The sequence below is a fragment of the Papio anubis genome, chromosome 2 (genome assembly GCF_008728515.1).
Source record: "Papio anubis isolate 15944 chromosome 2, Panubis1.0, whole genome shotgun sequence".
NCBI classification, from domain to species: domain Eukaryota; kingdom Metazoa; phylum Chordata; class Mammalia; order Primates; family Cercopithecidae; genus Papio; species Papio anubis.
Window position 1 is genome coordinate 35,130,387 of NC_044977.1, and position 24,485 is coordinate 35,154,871.

General features: G+C 37.9%; 1 protein-coding gene across 1 annotated transcript in view; it reads right to left on the reverse strand.

Moving 5' to 3' along the window:
* Positions 1 to 13,999: 13,999 nt before the first annotated feature.
* The window catches only part of GAP43 (growth associated protein 43), a 98,193-nt gene continuing 87,707 nt past the window's right edge, over positions 14,000 to 24,485 (reverse strand). The window contains exon 3 of the mRNA XM_003893954.2: positions 14,000 to 14,701. Coding sequence (XP_003894003.1) covers positions 14,613 to 14,701 — 89 coding nt within the window. The 3' untranslated portion in view covers positions 14,000 to 14,612. The remainder of the gene's footprint in view (positions 14,702 to 24,485) is intronic.

The window sequence follows — 24,485 nt, forward strand, 5'->3', positions numbered from 1 at the left end:
TGCTCCTGAATGACTACTGGGTACACAACGAAATGAAGGCAGAAATAAAGATGTTCTTTGAAACCAGTGAGAACAAAGACACAACGTACCAGAATGTCTGGACACATTTAAAGCAGTGTTTAGAGGGAAATTTATGGCACTAAATGCCCACAGGAGAAAGCAAGAAAGATCTAAAATCAACACCCTAATGTCACAATTAAAAGAACTAGAGAAACAAGAGCAAACAAATTCAAAAGCTAGCAGAAGGCAAGAAATAACCAAGATCAGAGTAGAACTGAAGGAGATAGAGACACAAAAAAACCCTTCAAAAAATCAATGAATCCAGGAGCTATTTTTTTGTAAAGTTCAACAAAATTGGTAGACCTCTAGCAAGTCTAATAAAGAAGCCAAGAGAGAAGAATCAAATAGAGGCAATAAAAAATGATAAAGGGGATATCACCACCAATCCCACAGAAATGCAAACTACCATCAGAGAATACTATAAACACCTCTATGCAAATAAACTAGAAAATCTAGAAAAATGGATAAATTCCTGGACACATACACCCTCCCAAGACTAAACCAGGAAGAAGTTGAATGTCTGAATAAACCAATAACACGTTCTGAAATTGAGGCAATAATTAATAGTCTACCAACCAAAAAAAGGCCAAGACCAGACAGATTCACAGCCGAATCTGCCAGAGGTACAAAGAGGAGCTGGTACCATTCCTTCTGAAACTATTCCAATCAATAGAAAAAAGAGGGAATCCTCCCTAACTCATTTTATGAGGCCAGCATCATCCTGATACCAAAGCCTAGCAGAGACACAGCAAAAAAAGAGAATTTTAGACCAATATCCCTGATGAACATCAATGCAAAAGTTCTCAATAAAATACTGGCAAACCAAATCCAATTCTCAATAAAATACTGGCAAACCAAATTTGAGCACATCAAAAAGCTTATCCACCACAATCAAGTTGGCTTTATTACTGGGTTGCAAGGCTGATTCAACACATGCAAATCAATAAACGTAATCCATCACATAAACAGAACCAATGACAAAAGCCACATGATTATCTCAATAGATGCAGAAAAGGCCTTCAACAAAATTCAACAGTCCTTCATGCTAAAAACTCTCAATAAACTAGGTATTGATGTAACGTATCTCAAAATAATAAGAGCTATATATGACAAACCCATAGCCAATATTCTGAATGGGGCAAAAACTGGAAGCATTCCCTTTGAAAACTGGCACAAGACAGGGATGCCCTGTCTCAACATAGTGTTGGAAGTTCTGGCCGGGGCAATCAGGCAACAGAAAGAAATAAAGGGTATTCAATTAGGAAAAGAGGAAGTCAAACTGTCCCTGTCTGTAGGTGATGTGATGGTATATTTAGAAAATCCATCATCTCAGCCCAAAATCTCCTTAAGCTGATACGCAACTTCAGAAAAGTCTCAAGATACAAAATCAAAGTGCAAAAATCACAAACATTCCTATACACCAATAACAGGCAAACAGAGAGCCAAATCCTGAGTGAACTCCTAGTCACAATTGCTACAAAGAGAATAAAATACCTAGGAATCCAACTACAAGGGATGTGAAGGACCTCTTCAATGAGAACTACAAACCACTGCTCAATGAAATAAAAGAGGACACAAACAAATGGAAGAACATTCCATGCTCATGGTGAGCAAGAATCAACATCGTAAAAATGGCTATATTGCCCAAGGTAATTTATAGATTCAATGCCATCTCCATCAAGCTACCAATGACTTTCTTCACAGAATTGGGAAAACCTGCTTTAAAGTTCATATGTCTTAGCATTGCCAAGACAATCCTAAGCCAAAAGAACAAAGCTGGAGGCATCACACTGCCTGACTTCAAACTATACTACAAGGCTACAGTAACCAAAACAGCATGGTACTGGTACCAAAACAGAGATATAGACCAATGGAACAGAACAGAGGCCTCAGAAATAACACCACACATCTACAACCATCTGATCTTTGACAAACCTGACAAAAACAAGCAATAGGGAAAGAATTCCCTATTTAATAAATGGTGCTGGGAAAACTGGCTAGCCATATGTAGAAAGCTGAAACTGGATCCCTTCCTTACACCTTATACAAAAATTAATTCAAGATGGATTAAAGACTTAAATGTTGGACATAAAACCACAAAAAACCCTATAAGAAAACCTAGGCAATACCATTCAGGACATAGGCATGGGCAAGGACTTCATGACTAAAACACCAAAAGCAAATGACAACAAAAGCCAAAATAGACAAATTGAATATAATTAAACTAAAGAGTTTCTGCACAACAAAAGAAACGACCATCAGAGTGAACAGACAACCTCCAGAATGGGAGAAAATTTTTGCAATCCACCCATCTGACAAAGGGCTAATATCCAGAATCTATGAAGAACTTAAACAAATTTACAAGAAAAAAACAACCCTATCAAAATGTGGGCAAAGTATATGAACAGACACTCCTCAAAATAAGACATTTATGCAGCCAACAGACACTTGAAAAAATGCTCATCACACTGGTCATCAGAGAAATGCAAATCAAAACCACAATGAGATACCATCTCACACCAGTTAGAATGGTGATCACTAAAAAGTCAGGAAATAACAGATGCTGGAGAGGATGTGGAGAAAGAGGAATGCCTTTACACTGTTGATGAAACTAGTTCAACCATTGTGGAAGACAGTGGGTGATTCCTCAAGGATCTAGAACTAGAAATACCATTTGACCCAGCAATCCCATTACTGGGTATATACCCAAAAGATTGTAAACCATTCTACTACAAAGACACATGCACACGTATGTTTATTGCAGCACTATTCACAATAGCAGACTTGGAACCAACCCAAATGTCCATCAATGATAGACTGGATTAAGAAAATGTGGCACATATACACCATGGAATACTAGGCAGTCATAAAAAGGATGAGTTCATCTCCTTTGCAGGGACATGGATGCAGCTGGAAACCCTCATTCTCAGCAAACTATCAAAAGGACAGAAAACCAAACACCACATGTTCTCACTCATAGGTTGGAATTGAACCATGAGAACACCTGGACACAGGGTGGGGAACATCACAACCTGGGGCCTGTCATGGGGTGGGGGGCAGGGGAAGGGATAGTATTAGGAGAAATACCTAATGTAAATGACGAGTTAATGGGTGCAGCAAACCAACATGGCACATGTATACCTGTGTAACAACCTGTACGTTGTGTGCATGTACCCTAGAACTTAAAGTATGATTTTTAAAAAAGGGGGGAAAAAAACATGTGATTATCTCATTAGATGCAAAAAAGTGACTTCAATAGAATTAAAAATACCTTCATGTTAAAAACTCTCAATAAACTAGGTATTGATGGAACATACCTCAAACTAATAAGAACTATTTATAACAAACCCACATCCAATATCACACCGAATGAGCAAAACCTGGAAGCATTCCCCTTGAAAACTGGCATAAGACAAAGAAGCCCTCTCTTACCACTCCAATTCAGCATAATATTGGAAGTTCTGGCAAGAGCAATCAGGCAAGAGAAAGAAATAAAGGGTATTCATATAAGAAGAAAGGAAATCAAACTGTCTCTATTTGCAGATGACATGATCCTATATCTACAAAACTCCATCCTCTCAGCCAAAAAGCTTCTTAAGCTGATGAGCAACTTCAGCAAAGTCTTGAAATAAAATATCAGTGTGCAAAAATCATAAATATTCCTATATACCAACAATAGACAAGCAGAGAACTAAATCATGAATGAACTCCCATTTACAATTGTTCCAAAGAGAATAAAGTAACTGGGAATATAGCTGACAAGGGAAATGAAGGACCTCTTCAAGAAGTACAAACCACTGCCCAAGGAAATCAGAGAGGACCCAAACAAATGGAAAAACATTCTATGCTCATGGAAAGAAAGAATCAATATTGTGATAAAGGCCATACTGCCCAAAGTAATTTATAGATTCAATGCTATTCCCATTAAATTACCATTGACATTCTTCACAGAATTAGAAAAAAAACTACTTTAAAATTCATATGGAACCGAAAAAGAGCCTAAACCACCAAGACAATCCTAAGCAAAAGGAAGAAACGCTAGAGGCATCACACTACCTGACTTCAATCTATATTATGAGCCTACAGAAACCAAAACAGCATGGTACTGGTAGAAAAACAAACACATAGACCCATGGAACAGAATAAAGAACTCAGAAATAAGACCACACGTCTATAACCATCTGATTTTCAACAAACCTGTCAAAATCGAGCCATGGGGAAAGAATTCCCTATTTAATAAACGGTACTGAAAGAAATGACTAGCCATTGCAGAAAATTGAAACTGGACCCCTTCTTTACACCTTCTACAAAAATTAACTCATGATGGATTAAAGACTTAAATATAAAACCCAGAACTATAAAAGCCTAGAAGAAAATCTAGGCAATATCATTCAGAACATAGACACTGGCAAAGATTTCATGATGAAAACTTCAAAAGCAATTGCTTGTTGCTTTTCTAACAGACAACCTCCAGAATGGGAGAAAATTTTTGCAATCTCTCCATCTGATAAAGGTCTAATATCCAGAATCTATAAGGAACTTAAAAAAAATTTACAAGAAACAAACAAACAAACAATATCATTTAAAAGTACATGAACAGGCAAAGGACATGAACAGATACTTCTCAAAAGAAGACATTTACGGAGCTAACAAACATATGAAGAAAAGCTCAACATCATTGACCATTAGAGAAATGCCCATCAAAACCACGATGAAATACTGTCTCACACTAGTCAAAATGACAATTATTAAAAAGTCCAGAAACAACAGATGCAATAAGGCTGTGGAGAAATAGGAACACTTTTATACTGTTGGTGGGAATGTAAATTAGTTCAACCATTGTAGAAGACAGTGCGGTAATTCCTCAGAGACCTAGACCCAGAAATACCATTTGACCCAGCGATCCCACTACTGGGTATATAACCAAAGGAATATAAATTATTCTATTATAAAAATACATGCACATGTATGTTCATTGCAGCACTATTCACAATAGCAAAGACATGGAATCAACTCAAATGTCCATCAATGATAGACTGGATAAAGAAAATGTGGTACAAATACACCATGGAATACTATGCAGCCATAAAAAAGGAACAAGATCATGTCCTTTTCAGGGACATAGATGGAGCTGGAAGCCATTATCCTCAGTAAACTAACAAAGGAATAGAAAACCAAACACCACATGTTGTCACTTGTAAGTGGAAGCCAAACAATGAGAACACATGGACACAGGGAGGAGAACAACACACACTGTGGCCTTTTGCAGGGGTCGAGGGAGCAAGGGGAGAGAGAGAATCAGGAAAAATAGCTAAAGCATGCTGGGCTTAATACCTAGGTGATGGGCTGATAGGTGCAGCAACACACTTACCATGGCACACGTTTATCTATGTAACAAAACTGCACATCCTGCACATGTATTCCAGAACTTAAAATAAAAGAAAATATAAATAATAGCAAAAAAAAGAAAATATATTATCAACCTAATGGGGGAGAAATGATGATATGCTATGCTCATTGCATTAGACAACAAATATTATTCTTATCCTACAAATATTGTGAAAATGTCCAGGAGCCAAGAAGTCAGGACCAGCTGGGTGGGAGCTTCCCTGGAGAGTCACTTATGCATAGAGGTTTACTGGGACTGGGGCAAACATGGAAAGGCTAATATGTCATGAATCTTTTAAGTTGTAAATGACAGAAATACAACTTAAGCAAGCTTAAGCCAAAAAGGGTATCAACACACATTACTAAGAGTCCAAGAATAGTACTTACTTCAGGCATTGTTACATCTAGAGGACAAATGTTACCAGGAGTGTCTTTTTTCTTTTCTTGGAAAGGCTCCCTCCATGTGGTGAGCAAACAGCCATTCTCTATGGAAGACTCACATTCCCTTGTTTAGAAATCCTACCAAAATGAAAGGGGGGTTTTGTTTTGTTTGTTTGTTTGTTTTGCTAGCTTTGGCAGAAAGCTCCAAGGGAGAGCATGTCTCAAGTCATGTGTCTGTGCTTAAATCAATCATTGCACCAGGAGATGTGATGGTCTGATTGGCCAGACCTGGTTCTTGTATCTCTTCTATGTTGAGGGTGAGGAGAAGAATCAGAGTCGGCTCCACTGAAGCTAAATAGAATAGGAAGAGGTAACTTATCATCAGAGGAATGTGAAAAGATGCTGAGTTGGCCCGAACACAGATGCCTCCTGCTAAGGAATGTAACAAGACAGTACTCCATGGATGAATCTACAGTTAGAAAGAACGAGTTTTAAGGAGCAAGTAAAATACTTAAAATAAAAATTGTTCATTTCCCATTTATTGAGATCCTACTGGATGTCAGGAAGTGTCTTAAGAGCTAGAGATATAAACATAACAGGGAAAGTTCTTACTTTTGTAAAGCTTATATTCTAGTAATGGAAGATGGGTAAATAAAATAATTGAGTAAAGGATATAGTATTTTAAATAGAATTAAGGTCTACATCTATTTGAAATATTTTTATAGGAAGGGTAGTAGAAAATACTAATGGGGTGGTCTTTGAAGGCTTCAATGGAAAGGTAGTATTTGAGAAATGACCTGGAAAGTGCCATGTGAATATCTGTGGAAGAGCATTCCAACCAGGAAAAAAAAAAAAAAAAAAAAAGCAGAAAGGCAAAGGCAGGGATGAAGTAATGGAAAGCCAAAAATACAAAGTCAGGAGTGGAATAGACAAGGATAACAATGAGGTCATTGTGGTTGAATCTCTCGGCTGGTCGTTTAGTGAATGAATACAACTTAGATTCATGTGGTAGTTTGTTGCCCCAAGTTCATCATCAGGTATGATATGTGAAAGCACTGAGTTCTCAGGGAAATATTTCTCCCTCTTGGACAAGGGGCCTGAGTTGTATCTTGGTACCCCTATGAAAAGTTTGTGAAGCCACAGGAAGGGAAAAAGAGGATAGAGACTAATAGACAAGAATTAGAAGTCATTTATTCATTCATCCATTTATTGAGTTTGGCCTGCTATTTTCAGATGCTTCTGGAGTACAGAACCAAATAGGACAAAATATCCCATGCCATGCCTAAGGAATTTACAGTCCGGCAGGAGTCATCTAAGCAGACAGGGTGGGTTAAATCAAGGAGAAGGCAGGATTCACAAGTCTAGGCTGGCAGTGTGGTTCAGAGGCAGGAGGTCAGAAAGTAGGCAAAGGCAGCACTGTCGAATCCTCTTGGTGGCCTCTGATGCTAAGGCAAAGGCTGCTGTTGCCCTTCAGGTGGAGGTAATGGTTACAACCTTCACTGAATCTTGAGACTGCTAAAGCTGGAACAGGGGTGCTGCCTCCCTCATGCTGTCTCTCCATTTCCCCTTACTTAGTGAACACTCCAGTGTCCCTAGGCTGGAGATCCTGTGCTCATTTTACTTACTCTAGGAAGAAAGGAGAAAGCATAGGGGAAGATAGAAAAAGAAAAACAGATGCCATTGTTCTTCCTTTCATTTCTATGCTTGTTCTATTTTTGCAATGTGGCAGAAAAAAAATTTTAAAGCATGTTTTCCCTCCTATGCTTCTTTTCTAATTCCAAGAGAGAGTTATATTCTTTTTACTTCTAAATGTAAAATGAAATAGCCATATTCTTATATATCACTTAAATATAAATTTGCACCCATGGCGAGTTGATTAATTAGTACTTGTTTCCCACAACACTCCAATTTATAAAAGGTTCTACTTGATCAACTTCTTCAGGAGTACAATTTTTCTTTTTCTTTTAAACTTTTACTTTAAGTTCAGGTATACAAATGCAGGTTTGTTACATAGGTAAACTGGTGTCATGGAGATTTGTTGTACAGATTATTTCATCACCCAGGTATTAAGCCTAACATCCATTAGTTATTTTTTCCGGATCCTCTTTCTCCTCCCACCCTGTACCCTCCGAAAGGCCCCAGTGTGTGTTCCCCTCTATGTGTCCGTGTGTTCTCACATTTAGCTCCCACTTATAAGTGAAAACTTGTGGTATTTGTTTTTCTGTTCCTGTGTTAGTTTGCTAAGAATAATGGCCTCCAGCTCCATTCATGTCCCTCTGAAGATATGATCTCATTCTTTTTTATGGCTTCATAGTAAGAACACAATTTTTCAAATGATCACATCTAGTTTCATAACTGTACTCTTCCCAAGTGCAACCGTGAAGAGTGGTTGGCATTATAAATTGGTGCTTTGGTTTGATAGACCCAGTTTTATTCTTGTTTAGTTTTTAATGTATTTTCAGAGGGTTTAGATAGATCATGAATTCTCATTTCTCCATAGCCCAAACCAGTTTCTAACCTCCTTGTTGTCTGTATCTAGCTGTTTTGTAATCTATACTTTCTAAGTCAGTTTGGGCTGCAATAACAAAAGTGCCTCAGATTAGGTGGCATATAAACAATAGAAATTTATTTTTCACAATTCTGGAGGCTGGAAGTCTAAGATCAGGGTGCTAGCATGGTCAAGTTCTGGTAAGGGCCCTCTTTCAGGTTGCAGAGGCCGCATCTTGCCTGTATCTCCACATGGAAGAAAGAGAGAGAAATCTCATGCCCCTTCCTCATTTAATAAGGGCACTAATTCCATCGGGGTTGGGGGGTGGTCTACCCTCGTGGTGTAATTACTGCCAAATGCTCCACCTCTACGTACCATCACATTGGAAATTAGGCTTCAACATACAAATTTTAAGAGGACACTAACAGTCAGTTCATAGCAATGGCTTCTCTAAAAAGCAGGGAAATTTCTTAGTTATCTTGTTAACTTTCTAGGAATATTAGATACTTAATTCCCAGGTCCGCATGCCCCATCTATTCTCAAACATTACAGTCCGTGGGTGTCACTAAGACCTCACATAATCACAGCTGCCTAATGGTCCTCAGAAAATGTTTGGGAACCAATGATTCTAGTATTCCCTTTGGGAGCAGCAGGGCCAGGATTGGGGTGAGGCAAGTTAAGGTTACTTGCCTTAAGTGCAAAATGTAAGGTTACATCAAAAAATGAGTAATCAAGATAGTATTGGGGCCGGGCACGATGGCTTACACCTGTAATCCTAGCACTTTGGGAGGCTGAGGCAGGCAGCACTTGAGGTCAGGAATTCGAGACCAGCCTGGCCAACTGGTGAAACCCCATCTCTACCAAAAATTACAAAAATTAGCTGGGTGTGGTGGCGAGCACCTGTGATCTCAGCTACTCAGGAGGCTGAGGCAGGAGAATTGCTTGAACCCATGAGATGGAGGTTGCAGTGAAGCGAGATCGCACCACTTCACTCCAGCCTGGGTGACAGAGTGAGAATGTCTCACCAGAACAAAAAAAACAAAAAAAGGATTTGAATATAATATTTCAAAATTCAAAATTAATACCTATGGAAAAACAAAATACCAAAATTTTAAATAGAGACAGACTGTTTGCTTTATGATGATATTATTGTGCAATAGAATAAGTCCCTTCCACTCGGCCCTCAGTTTACTGGTCTGGCAAAGCAATACAGTCCACTAGTCAAACAGGAAGCATGTTTATGAGGGTTGACAACAGCACATCAACAGTTTGGGCAACACAGGGTTTTATATATAATCATGTTTTTGTTTGTAGATCTGTTTTTAACTTTCTCACTTTGTTCAAACTATGGGACAATACTTTGATAAGTGTATGCAAAAGGTCTTCAACTTACAATAGGTTGACTTACGATTTTTCAATTTTACAATGGGTTTATTGGGACATAAACCAATAAACCAATCATAAGTTAAAGAGCATTTGTATAAAGTTGCACATTTTTCCTTTTGTCTCAGGCTTCTGAGGCTTGGCATGACACTGGAAAGTCACAACGGAAACCACAAGATTTAAAGTCCTCTGTCTCTAATATGGTAATCTATATAAAAAGCGTTTAAAGTACTCATGTCCTTTGACCTAATTTTTCCATTTTTACGGATCTGGCTAATGAAATTATATTATAAACACATTATTAAAAATTTGCAGTTAAATGTCTAAAGTTATTTATAAAACTACAGGTATAACATGAGTCCATGTTTGTCTTAAATAAATAAGAGGATGATATATGGGAAGAGAGGAGGCAGTTAGGCAGGTAGACATATTATCTAAGGCTGAATCTTTAAATATAAATATGGCTTAATTCTGCATAGTAAACCTTGGATTATTTTTATCTTTTTCCTTATTTGTATTTTCTACCTTTCTATAATAAAACAGTATTGCTTGGATAATTAAACAAACAAATTAACTTAAAATTTCATTACAATTTATGTACTTCCATAGCCAGATCTTATATAATATGAGATTAACTGAAATTTTTCACTTCTATGGAGAGGCATCTCACTTCATTGAAAATGCACTTAGTAAGGTATATCTGTAACACTAAACATGCTGTAATTACCAACCATGACACATACCTGTAAGAAAACAAATCAGGTAACCAATCTGCTGGAAAATGTACATTCAAAATGTCTCTGCCACCTTGATAATGTTCTCCAAGAGGATTTAATAACTCATCATTCTCATAGCTCAATCTTCCTGATGATGGAATTTTTATCCATGAAGAAAGGGGAAAAAATGAGGTTATAGCAGGGTAAATATGTGGCTGAAAATGGTAGTAGACATGGATGCAGGCCTTGCCTATATGACAGGCAGACATAGGCTTTGACCCCTCAGGAATAAAAATTAGGCAAGAGTTCTATCTAAAATTAAAGACGCTCATGTTTCTAATGCTCATTAGCTGACATTTATCTAGGAGGATCACCAATCATTGAGTTATTTTTATAACCAGCTTAACAGAGGCTGTGTTTCCATGACAACAGTCAATGTTGGGAAGGTAAAAAAAAAGAAATTAATGGAACTTGTGGTGATCTTAATAATGCTGTATGGAACTTATTCATTAATCTGGTTTTCCTATTGTCTGGGCTTCCATGCCACTGCAGAACTAACTGGCTTCTAGGGGCTGTCTGACATTGGGAATAATGCATTTTCGAGAACGCCAAGTGCCTCTAACCCAGGTTACTGACAGAGTATTCTAATTCTTCTGTGATTTTTCTTTTGAACGGAGTATGGGGTGGAATCATTGTAAAAGAACCCTTAGATCACCACAAACTGACCAAGAAAAGTGCAGGATTGGTCGGCGCAAGAGGCACAAATTTTATCTTTATTCTCTTTTGAAATCCGCAGCAGCAAATTTGCTCTCATGAATTAAATGTTATGTGAAAAGAAAAAGAGGAATCAAGTTTCTTTCTAGATTTCTGACCTAAGCCACTGGGTAGATGATAGTGTAAAAGACAGGAAAATCAGCCAAATGTGGATTGGGTGATGGAGACAAAGAGTTCTATTTTAGAAATCCTTTTATCTTCAAAGAGACTTAAATTGTATTACATCATAACTGAACATTTTAGACACAAATAATACAGCTCAGTCAAAAGACCTTATTTCATACAGACAACGTGATGGTTTTGCTATCAATGAGATGTTGGGTCTGGAGCACACTATTGGAAAAAAATCACCTGTCAGTGTTGAGGTCTTTTTTACTTGTCCTCAACCTATTTTTTATTTTTCAAAGTAATCCAGATTTAGGTGTTTCAGAATCAACAACTTAGGATGCTTTCTGAACAGAATTTAGAACCCGTATGTTTCTGTGTCTTGAATGGCCTATGCATCCCAATTGCTCCCTGACTTTGTGTGTTGTCTGTAAGTGTGAGTCACGTTGTTTTGCGTTTAGTGTTAGGGCTGCAATGATTCTTGGTATGTCTTTTGGGAGCCTCTCCATCGTGTCTTAGAGGCTCTATTACGAGCCTCTCTAATGCGTATTCCTCCACCTTTACAATTCTATTAAGGAACCAAAAGTTTATAAATGAAATAAATTTAGATACTAATAAGTTAAAAAAAAAATTCCCAACCCTAACACAAGTAATAAGACCACTAAACAGTATATATTAATATATGCCTAAAAGATCATACACTACTGTTTTCAGTATAAATGTGGATTCAGCAGAAGAAGTTTAGAATTGTGTTTTGAAGAAGCTGAATTTTTCCAAGCCATAGGAATGTTGCTTTCAGGTGTAGATTTGAGAAAGGGATTATAGCATTTCTTACCAAAACACAAAAACAAAACAAAAACCTTTGAGGTAAAATAGAATTTTTAAAGCAGTATGTAGACAGATATGCTATGTGATATAACTTCAATCTATGAATGATCTTTTCAATAACTTATTCCACATCTGATGAGACTCTAAGCAGATCATGACTGAGCCCCAGACATTCTTGCTTCCAAGTCTTCCATGAAATTCAGACCAACTCAGAATGAAATCAAACTCTTAAACTATTTTAATATATGTTATTGATACTTTCTAACTTTTTTCTTTAGAGTTGTTTCTCCCAATGAAAATTCAACTTAGTGTCAGTGACCAAGGAAAGACCCTGTTGATTCAGTGAGGACTCATTTTTCATTTTTCACCTTTCTTTGATTAATTAAGCACTAGCTCTACACAAAGCTGAGCATAGTTACCAAGGTACAGGTTGAAACTCCGAAGATGACTTATTTCATTGATCTTCATTAGTATGAGGACTTTCTCTTTGACTTAGTTTTCTCTTCCTAGCTAGGAGGTTCTATCTGCAGATGAGGGTAGAAAGCTGAAGGGAACCCCCTGGCCATGCACGTCTATGAGAGGAGACTCAGGGCCAGAGCAGAACATGACATGTTCAGAATCTGCACCAGAATTGATTTAGAAAATGTAGGAATACAGAGCATAGATACTTCAGATATTGCTTTGTTTCTTATAAGAACTACTTACCTTCTAATAGAAGGCATTTTAAAAACTGAAACTGGAAAGAAATTTGAAATGGATGTGCAAAATGTATACCTTTTCTTTATATACTATCAACATCAGCAGTGATATCAACAATGATTATAACTAATCAAGAATCTCATAGCTGCCCTGTGTAGGAATTGTAAATTCAACATAAATTTATAAGCTGATAAAGATGCAATGGACTGGCTCAATACTTGGGTAAAATAAATTAATTAAAACAAAAGCCTGGAGGTTTCCAAAAGTTGTAGACATTTCTATAATGAACGTATTTTTTATAGACAGGGTCACTTTAGGTTGCTTAGGCTGGACTTTAACTCCTGAGCTCAAGTTATCTTCCCACCTCAGCCTCCCAAGTAGCTGGGACTACAGGCATGTGCCACCTTGCCCAGTTCCTCTTTGTAATATTTATCTTAGTAAAACCTAGAATAACTTTTCATTGGATAAACTAAACTTCTCTTAAATAATGAAAATGCTCTGAGGTTATTTTAGTAAGAGTGAGTCTCAGTGTCCTTTTTTTTTTTTTTTTTTCTTTCCAGATGGAGTCTCACTCTGTAGCCCAGTCTGGGGTGCAATGGTGCAATGTCAGCCTCAGCCTGCCGAGTGGCTGGGATTACAGGCACCCGCCACCATGCCAGGCTAAGTTTTTGTATTTTTTTGTAGAGATGGGGTTTCACCATGTTGGATAGGCTGGTCATATATTAGTGTCTCTTGTGGGCTGAATTGTGCCCTGTCGCCCAAAGTTATATGTTGAAGCCTTAAGCCCCAGTACCTCAGAATGTGACCTCATTTAAAAATGAGGCCTTGGCAGAGGCAGTTAAGTTAAAGTGAGGTCATTAGGGTGGGTCCAATTTTGTATCACTAGTATCTTTGTAAAGTGGGGAAATTTGGACACAAAGAGAGGCATAAAGGGAAGCTGTGAAGAGGCACAGTTAAAAGATAGCCACACATAAGCCAAGGAGACAGGCCTGCAACAGATGTCTCCCTCGAGGGCTGGAGCTATTGGTCCTGACAACAGCCTTAGGCTTCATCTGTGTTTTCTTTATCAGGGTTGTTGGTCTCAAACTGAGAGGAGAGGAAAAAGATGAAATGTAAGACCCTAGCATGTCCAACCAACTAATGAGAAGGTAGAACAGAAACACAGAGCCGTTGGACCTTGATTACTCTCATGATTTATTAATATTCAGGTTGAAAAAGGAGCCTTAGAGCCGCAAGTTTACGCTAATTGGCACATTTGCTTTATTTATTTATTTTTAAAACAAACTGGGTTTTTTGAATTTTTTCCTTTTTGTTCATTCCATCACATTGAAAAGGAGGAAAACAAAAATGGTTTTGAATTCACTCGATATTTTGGACTCCTCAGATGAACGGAACATTGCACACACACTTGGAACAGAGAGAGAGATAGAGAGGAAAGTGGACTCCCACAGGGCCACACGCACCAGATCAAATAACTTGGATACAGTGCAAGAATTTCCCAAAATGATTGAATCATCATTACCAAAAACTCGCCATAACAACACCAAGAAACAAAAAATGTTTAAGCCACACTGTTTGACTTGGGATCTTTCCTGCTTTTTTTTTTTTTTTTTTTTTTTTTTTTTAAATGTTTGCCACACAGAGAGAAAGAGGGCTAGTGGGTGGGAAAGGACAGACTCACAGACGTGAGCAGGACAGGAGGGGACTTTAGAGTGGAGCTGAGAAGAGGGTAGGGAGAGACAGGCTCAGGAGAGGGGAGGGTGGGGATGTGGAAAGCCATTTCTTGGAGTTCAGGCATGTTCTTGGTCAGCCTCGGGTTCCTCTTCTTTACCCTCATCCTGCCGGGCACTTTCCTTAGGTTTGGTTTCATCTACAGCTTCTGAGAAAGAAAACAAGATAGGGTGGGGGGAAAAGGAGAGAGTTAGTATTTTGTCTTATCTGTTCATACAATGGTGCAATGCATTTCTTCTTTTTATGTCATTTCATAACAGCATTAAGATTAAAAGATTATTAATATCCCAGTTAATATAAGTTCCAAGTTCAGAAGAGTTTACCTCAAGGAAGCTGTTCAGTGGCACCTATGGAAGAACTCAGGAGCAAAGGTATGTGAGTGACAAGGAGCCCACTTAACAGAAGGTACTGTGGTCGTTAATCTCTCAGCCTTACAATCGAGGTATCCACATACAGGATCTTCACATAGGGAATCAATGACAATCTTGTATTGCTGTTCTATTAGTGTCAGAAGAATTGTGACAGATAATTTATGTGGACCATCGAGCATCCATTCCAAATTTCTTACCACTCATTTCCAGTATTGGAAAGTGAAGTAGTTGAATTTTCAGCTCCTGCGGGACAGCGCTGGTCAATTCTAGAAGTAGAAGTCCCTAGAGAGGGCAGAGTTGGGTTTTGCCCTTCACATTCTCCTATTCCTGATCACTTGGACCTCAAACAATACATGGCACTGTAGCAGCTGCCTTGTGACCATGAAGACAAAAACTACACACTAAGGATGGTGGAGCAAAAAGAAAAACTCATCACTGAGTGACTGTACTACTCCTAGATACCTTCCCTCAGAGACAAGTCACTAGCCTCTTTAAAGCATTGTAATATAATAGTTTTCAGTTTCTTGCAGCCAAGCACATTCCAACTGAATACACTTATCCATAGGGAAAGTACTGCTTTGCTTAACAAGGAGGATATCAAGTATTTTTGAAGAAAAATATTCCCTTGGTTTCCCGACAGAACTCAGTCAACGAGTTTAACACTACCTGATAGTTTACTAATATGCTAGCTTGTAGAAAAAGAATTCATTTGCTTTGAAACAACTTGTGTTGCCAAACAATCAACTCCCTGTGTCAGGGTCCCCCAAGACCACCCCTAGGTTTAGTGATTTGCTAGGAGGACTCATGGGACTCAGCATGCAGTCTGCTTCATAACTAAAATTTATTGCAGTGAAAGAACACAAAGCAAAGTAAGCAAAGCAAAAAGTTGCTCATGGGCAAAGTTTGGAGGAAACCAAACAAGTTTCTAAGAGTCTTCTCCCCATGGAGTCATCCAGGATGTGCTTAATTCTTTCAGCAATAAATTACCATAACACATGGAAGATGTCATCTATTAGGGAAGTTTAACTGAGTTTGCATTGGTAATTGGTCATGTAGGCACCCTCCACCTAGCAGGTACAAAATTCAGACTCCCAGAAGAAAAATAGTTGTTCGGCATAAACCACATTGTTTGTACTATGGTTTTAGGCACCTGGAACCACTCTTATCAGTTAAGGAATGATGAGAATCTTCTCAAAATCCAAGTTCCCAGATGCCAGCCAATGGTCAACTTTACAAACAAGCTTTTCTAAGGACAGCAGTCCCAGGCCTATTATATTAACTGTTTTTTTTTTTTTCCCACCTCAATCCCTTATATTGGCGATGCCTGTGTCTTAAAATGAAGCTATTGTTATTGCTTGTCCTCCTCTTAACAGCTACTAGGTGCTAATTATTCTTGGAAAGCTAAACTGAAGTCCATGGAATTTTGTTAGGCTAACAAATTTGTGTTTAATTAGAAGACAATAGACAGTTTGAAAGCCCTTGAGCAAGGAATATAATACAGCTATGCTTTGAGGAGATTAAACTAGGAATATTAAATAAAATAGTTTTGCTGTATGTAGATGTTGAGATTAGATAAATGGGGTCATTAAGGAGACCATTAGAAGAACTCATCAAAATGTATGTCTCTTTTAAATCAGCCAGCTACATATTTACATTCAGATACAGCTGAATGTTTATACCCACCATTATTAAACACATTTCTGGAATTTCTTCTCTGAAACATCTATCAAAAAACATTCTTTTAAAGCTCTTCAGTAGCAGAAATGCTTATTTTTTGAAAATAGGTTAGACTTTTAAAATCTAACTAGACTAGTCTGGTATATAAAGTAAGCAGCTACGATAGGTAACTTTACCTTATAATACTCACTTTTGACCAAGGTTTTAAAGTCTGACTTATTTTATAGGGTTCATAACTCACTATAAGCTATTCATAAAATATAATTATTCTAGTGATGCTACCTACTACTACTCATAAGGTTTTTTTAAGGCTACGGCTTTCCAAAGTGACTATGATTACCTCTTGAACAACAGTGCACCTGTATAAGTTTTGCATGAAACTAACTCAATTCTGATCATTCTAATACTCTACGTATTCCTCAGGAATTATAAAAATTTTGGTGTACTAATGAGTTATTTAATTTTCTACCAGAAGAAAGATTCCAGATTTATTTCAGCGAAGTTCTTCTAAAACAATCAGGAATTCTTTTGCTTATTTCCCCAACCCTGCTCAAACCTTTGGTATCACAAGTATGCCCAAGGTAGTTTACCATCCTTATCAGTTCCAAGAAGCAATGTTTTTAGTGCCCTTTTCAAACTGCAAAATAAACATAATATTGGTTTACACAACCCAGAAACATATAGAAAGATAGTAGCTCTATGAGCAAGAGAAGACTTCAAATCTCTCCTACCAAAATAAAGATATGGGAGCTATTCTGTGTGCTTAGAGGGAGATCAGGAAATGAGAGAAAAAGGGAAGTAGACCGGGAAAGGTGAGAAATGCATGCTTGTTGAATAAAGGGAACAAAACTCAAAAAATGCAGAAACAGAAACTTGAACATTCAGATGGTTCTAAGACTTTCTGTTCCCTTGTTGGAATACAATCAAGTTAAATCCTCCCAATTCTCTCACTTTCTCTTGTCATCCATTGCCTGGTCCTAGGACAAAAGATGAAATTTGGCACAAATCTGTTTATTATGACAGGAAATTCTTTCTGTCTGTTCCCTATTGAGAGAGCTTCAATACATATTCATTTTCTCAAATCCTTCAAAGTATTTTAAATGTAAGTATTTATTAACTTATTTGTTCAATAAGTTCTTACTGGACACCTGCATTGTGCCAGCCATTCTTCTAGGTACTGAGAAAAAAAACAAAAAAACAAAAAAACAAAAAGCAAAATCCTTGCTCTCCTTAAAGCCTTTCATAACATACCTTTAAAAGACAATAAAATTTGGGCTGGGTGTGGTGGCTCACACCTGTAATCCCAGCACTTTGGGAGGCTGAGATGGGTGGATCACCTGAGGTCAGGAGTTCGAGGCCAGCCTGGCCAAAACGGTGAAACCCCGTCTCTACTAAAAATATAAAAGTAGCTGGGCATAGTGGCACATGCCTGTAATCCCAGCTACTAGGAAGGCTGAAGCAGGAGAATAGCTTGAACTTGGGAGGTGGAGGTTGCAGTGAGCAGAGATCCTGTCTTTGCACTCTAGCCTGGGGAACAAGAGTGTAACTCTATCAAAAAAACAAATAAACAAAAAAAGACAATAAAATGTGTAATAATAGAATGTTACAAATGAATGGACCCTTTAAGATCATCCAGTCACCAAACCATGAACTCTTCAAGAGTAACAGCAGTACCTACTTCAGCTCAACCTTGAATCCCATGTCCAGCATAGAACCTAATTCAGGAAAGACCCTCAGTAAATATTTGTTGAGTGAAGGAATGACTGGACAGCCTCATTTTACAGGTGATGACACTGAAGTCTAGGTGCATAAAGGAACTTTCCCTAAATCATATGACTTGCTTATGACTAAGCCAGAACTAAAACTCAGGTCTATTTGTTCAGGTTTTCTGATTATATCAGGTGGCCAAACTCATTTTACCAATTCAGCACTAGAAACTAAGCAGCTAGGGTCCATAGGGTTTTAGTAACCTATAAAACTTCAGAGATTGAAAAATGGTTGGCTCCAAAGTATAAAATAAAAACCGTAAAATTAAAATTGATGAAGCTCGATTTGATGGCTACAAAAGGAAATGTTAGTTAGCTGGAACACATAAAACTCTCTATCTATCTATCTATCTATCTACCTGCCCGCATTCTAAGCCCGGTCTATCTTTGTCTGAGATTAAAGTAATTTTTTACTTGATACTATTGAATACTAAGCAAAATATTTGCTTTGTTTTAAGTGAAGGGATGACTAGTTGGCAGAAAACAAAGTGGATCAAGTCAATGGATGCAGTGAAAGTTTTATAGACCACCAAGAAATTATGGGGAGGAAAATAAAACATGGACGGAGGAAACAATGTAAAGAAACAATCTCTTACAACTTCCAAAGTAAGATAAACTAAGAACTCATGATAACATTTTGTAAAAATTCTACATCCAAATGAGGGAACAATAGCCAGATATGGACAATATGCCTGCTCTAGCTAGCTCTACTTTGGTAGGAGACTGCATATGAGTTTGGGAAAGGTTTTAGCCTCTGACAAAGCAGAACTTATTATAAACAGAATCCAACTTTTGTATAAATAGGTCCATTTAAGCCTGAATACTAGAGGGAACATTTTGATATTGCTAGCTTATTCTCCCACTGATGTCAACCCTAGATAAATCATTGCAGTGATAAATAATGTTGACCGTTTAGTTTACATCTACATTTTCTTACCTGTTCTATTCAGCAGCTTAAAAAAAACTGCCTGGAAAGAATTATGAATTATGACTTACCTGGTCCTTTGTATAAAGTATTTAGCTATAGTTAACATTTTGCAGCTCTTACTATGTGCTTAGAATAGTGCGAAGTATACTTGTATCATTGCATTTGATTCTCACATCTACTTTAATCACCCCATTTCACAGCTGGGGAAACTGAGACAGAGGGAGACTGAAGGGTTTACCTAAGGCCACACTGTAAATTCCAACCTAGGACACAGTTATCACAGCAGCTCTTCCTTTAGTTGCTTTCCCTGGTTTTACCTTTGCCCAGAAAGAATGGGTGGTTCAGAGTGATAACTAAAGCAGGGAGTCCAGTCCACAGCTATGCAGGCCTGACGCCCACAATATTTAAAAATTGTCCCATTAAAAGCAGCTAAAAATGAAAGGAAGAATCCTGATTAGTCTTCTGTAATATAAAATCTGGTCTTGGCACTTTCCAGCACTAATTACATGATTTGTAAATGCTAGAGATGAGTTAATATGTAATCTTTAGTATTTTGTGCAAAATCTTTGATCATCATGGTGAATGTCAAAGACAAATGAATGACTGAGGCCAGCTGGTCACTCCAATTACCATGATCCAATTAGAGTAAATAGTCACATTCCTCATCTAGCAGATCAACCTCCCTCTGAGACAGTTATTACTTAGGAAGAGGCTACAGAGGCTGAAAGATTGCAGTGTGATTTTCAACACCAAGTGACATAGAACAAGTGAGTAGAAGCAATGACCTGGAGCTGGCAAATGAAAGCCTGGAAGTGCTAGTGTGAGGGCTGAAATCCAGCAAGGTGAAGCATAGAATATGCTTGTTCTTTTTCAGTTTGCCTCTAAATAGTACTTTTACTTGTATTAAACATGAAAACCTAATATTAGTACTGTTATTTTGTTTAAGACATTACAGGGGCTGGGCGCGGTGGCTTAAGCCTGTAATCTCAGCACTTTGGGAGGCTGAGACGGGCAGATCACGAGGTCAGGAGATCGAGACCATCCTGGCTAACACGGTGAAACCCCGTCTCTACTAAAAAATACAAAAAAAAACTAGCCGGGCGAGGTGGCGGGTGCCTGTAGTCCCAGCTACTCGGGAGGCTGAGGCAGGAGAATGGCGTAAACCCCGGAGGCGGAGCTTGCAGTGAGCTGAGATCCAGCCACTGCACTCCAGCCTGGGCGACAGAGCAAGACTCTGTCTCAAAAAAAAAACAACAACAACAAAAAAAAGACATTACAGGAAAAACAAAAATGAGTCACAGTATTATGGACTAAATGTTTGTGTTCCTTCAAACTTCATATGTTGAAATTCTAACCCCCTAAGGTGATGGCACTAAGAGTAGGAATCTTTGGGAGGTAGTTAAATCATGAGGGTAGAGGACTCATGATTGGGATTAGTGTCTTTATGAAAGAGACAACAGAGAACTAGCTAGTCTCTTCCACCATGTGAGGACACAGCAAGGTACAGAGAAAGCTGGCCCTTAGCAGAATTTGTCTGTTGTTTACAAGCTGCCTAGTTTATGGTATTTTATTATAGCAGCCAAAGACACTTGGGCTATGTGTGTGTGTGTGTGTGTGCGTGCGTGCACATGTGTATGTATATAGCGACCACTGAATGAATTTCCTAAGGCTATTACTATTATATACCTAGTGATGGCTTCTCCCCAAATCCATCTTTACCAGGGAAAAATCAATCCCCCAAATCCGGTTCTATTATAAAACAGAATATGTCTAAAACAAAAACAATAAACAAAAACTGATTATGTGTTTTAGTTTTAGATTTAGTTTTAGTAGTTTAGGCTTTTTTTCCTTTTAGGGGAAAAAAGTTTTTTCAAGACATAAATTTTTCAAATGGAACATGGTCCTATTTTCGGGAGTAAATAACCTTATATATATGAGAGGCTTAAGCTAGAGGCTCAAAAACTTGATTAAATTATTTAATTAAGTTGATTAAATACTCTTGCTGTGCCATGATTTAGTCTCAAAAATTATATTCAGTCATTTGGACGGATAATGTTAGAATCTGATAGAACAATGGCATTTTAGCCTTGACAAAAACATTGCTCTTCCAAGCCCAAAGACTGCTTAGAGATTACCACCACGTTCACTGGCAGCCTCCATGAATTTTGTCATTTCTGTGTTAACTTAAAAGGAGAAAGTTAACATCACAGAAAGTAAATTCATACATTATTGATGCATCGTAGTTCAAGGATCCTTCAGAAGGGAAGAAAGAAAATGTTTTCGTTCATTCATTTATTCATCCAGTGAAAGAAATTGAGTCTTACTATGTTCACACACTGCTCCATGAACTGCAAATATAGCAGTGGTGACACAGCAATGAAAACACAAAGCAAAAACCTCTACGTTCTTGGAATTTATATGCTAGCAAATTACTGTAACAATGTGTTGTTTATTGGAGAAAGAATGGTAAAGGAAAGAATAGCTAGATAAGAAGCACTCAGCCCTAAGGAGCATAATTTGTCCTGGGTAACTTCTCTTGGATTTGCAAAGCTGACTAACTTGAATGAATCGCAGAAATTTTGAAAAATGAAAAAACCATAGTAGTTTCCATATTCTTGATCCACAACCACAATTCCTAAGAAAGATCAAAACCACACTAAGACAGCAATAAAGATCTGAGTTATCTCTGCATGTGTTTGCAACAATGTAATGGTAGCCTTAAAAGACTCAGCGGATTAGGTGGACAATTTCACAGTGGTCCTTGAAAGATATATGCCAGACTTGATCTCTGATTCTTGCTAAAATAGAGTCTGGAAGCAGTTCTTGCTTTTATGCATTCCATTCATTTCCTCGAAAGGGTGAGAATAGCATGTCGATGCATTCTGTTGGTGAGCAAATACCAGAAGCATATGCAGCAGCGGCTGCTTGTGTGCTCAGCCAGGCAGCCTGGTTGCAATGCTGCTGGAGGGATGGCGATGTTCCCAGCTGCCATTGCCTACGCTGAGCTCTAATGGCCCTGTTTTCTGGCTCCAGTCCAGGCCCCTCCACAGCCCTACATTACTGAAATTAGGTTGAGTGGATTTCCGAGTAAAACATTACCTCTTGGGACCTGCCCAGCTCTCCCCAGCCTTGTCAACATTGATTAAATAGAAGCTGCTATCATCCTGGGGCCATGCCCACAATTACTCTACCAATCACCAATGGGCTGGGTGTTTGCTTCCTTTCCCTTTTTATTTTCATCTTTCTTGAATATCAAGCATCATCACCTCAAAAGCTCAAAGGAAAGTAATAATAATAAAAAAAATATTTGGCAGCTAACTCACATATGGCCCTTTTGTTGCTCACATAGTCTTTTTCTTTAGCTATATACCAGATGTCCATCTGGAGCCTGGATCATGGCTTTCAGTGGTCACTGTAATCCACATTTTGCTCATTTCATCACCATGTTTCACATTTTAAGTTTCTTTCAAAACACTGAGCCAGTATATTTCATTTTGATGTAAAGAGAATTATGCAAATAACACCTCTGCCCCCATTCCTTCCTTACTTTCCAAGCACTTGAAAGAGAGAATAACCTTTTTGCTAATAACACTATATACTTAAGGATTTCAAAGAGTAACCAAGAAGAAAAATCAGAGGCAGCATGATGGGGTCCCAGCGACATCTGCCATATGTCATCTACATGTCTACTTTTTTCCTCAAGTTTAGGCCTAAGACCAAGCTGATTCCTATTCTAGCCTAGACTTTGCCACTAAGTAACCATATGACCTCAGAGAAGAATGCTTTCCCTTTCTTTGTCTCAGTTTCTTAATCTACACATAATGTGAAGAATAATGCCTACCCTACCTTATCGTAGGTTGTTTGGATTTTGAGGGGAGGTATTTGAAAGTGCTTTATAAAATCTAAAGTGCACAACGTAGTTTGTTGAGATTTTAATCCAATTTATGGGGTTTGAGATTTGCTGAATTTTAATCCAACCTTCAGGAAACGAAGGATTTGGGAAATTGACTCAACCTAACTCTAGCTGCCAAGTCTTGAGAGGAAAAAAGCAATTCTTCCCCTTCCCCCCAAAAAAACTTCTTTCCCAGACAGATGATTAAGATACTTTCTCCCCTAGAATGTTTCCATAAAGTCTGACTCTGATGAGAAAACAAAGATATGAGTGACTAATTAGAGAGCAGTACTCAGAAAATAAAGATATGAGTGACTATTAATTAAAGACAGCTATTCTTATAAAAGCTACGACACAATATAATATTTCTAGTCTACAGAACAAAAGACAGTGTTTTTATCTGAATGGAGAAAAAACCCAGAGATATTTTTTTAAAAATTAAAACTAAAGCCAAAGAAGGTACAAGTTGACTAGCCTTGAAAACTTCTTAAAACATTATTTACAAAGAATGTCTACCAAATCATCAAAAATTAGTGTTCTCTCTTCTTCCCCAGCTAGAAATATGCAGAAACATCAATAATTTACATGGCTTGCCTACTTGCCCTCAATAATTTTTGGAATAAGATGAAGTAAAGATGTTAAGTTAAATGATGTTAACTTTATTTCTTACCATTACAACGAATAAGTCAACTTCTAAAGGTTGAAAATGAAAACAAGAAATTAGGGGTATTTTCACTTTAGTATAACAGTCAAAACCACTCCTTCATTTCTGCTCCCAGCTAAATTACATGCTGAGCTGGCAGTGGAATCTGTGGGTCTATTGAGGCATTGCTTCATTGCTTCAGTTTGTTTGGGAGTGGGAGGGAAGAGGTAGAATGCAGAGTAAGCCTAAAGATAAACACTGATGGCTCCGATGGCACTGAGAAACTATGAGAAATGCCATGTCAAGAATAGAAAAGTAATGTGATAGTGAGTGTTGTTAACTAATAGTGATGATTAGAGACATTTCAACCTAGGATTTTTTGCTTTCCTCCTTTCTGTAGAAGTGTGTGTGTGTGTGTGTGTGTGTGTGTGTGTGTATTTAGAACTGAAAAATCCCATGTGTGCCCAAACTTTATCATGGACTTCTAAAGACCTGAGTTTCAGGAGCTCTGTTCTCTCAGCATTTTCAAATTCTTATGAGCTTGTCATAAATTGATTGCAAGTGGCCATTATCACAGTTGCAGTGTTGGCTCACAGCACTTGCCCTTCAAATAATTTCCTGAATTCTTTTTGAAATAAGGACTATTCTATTCTCC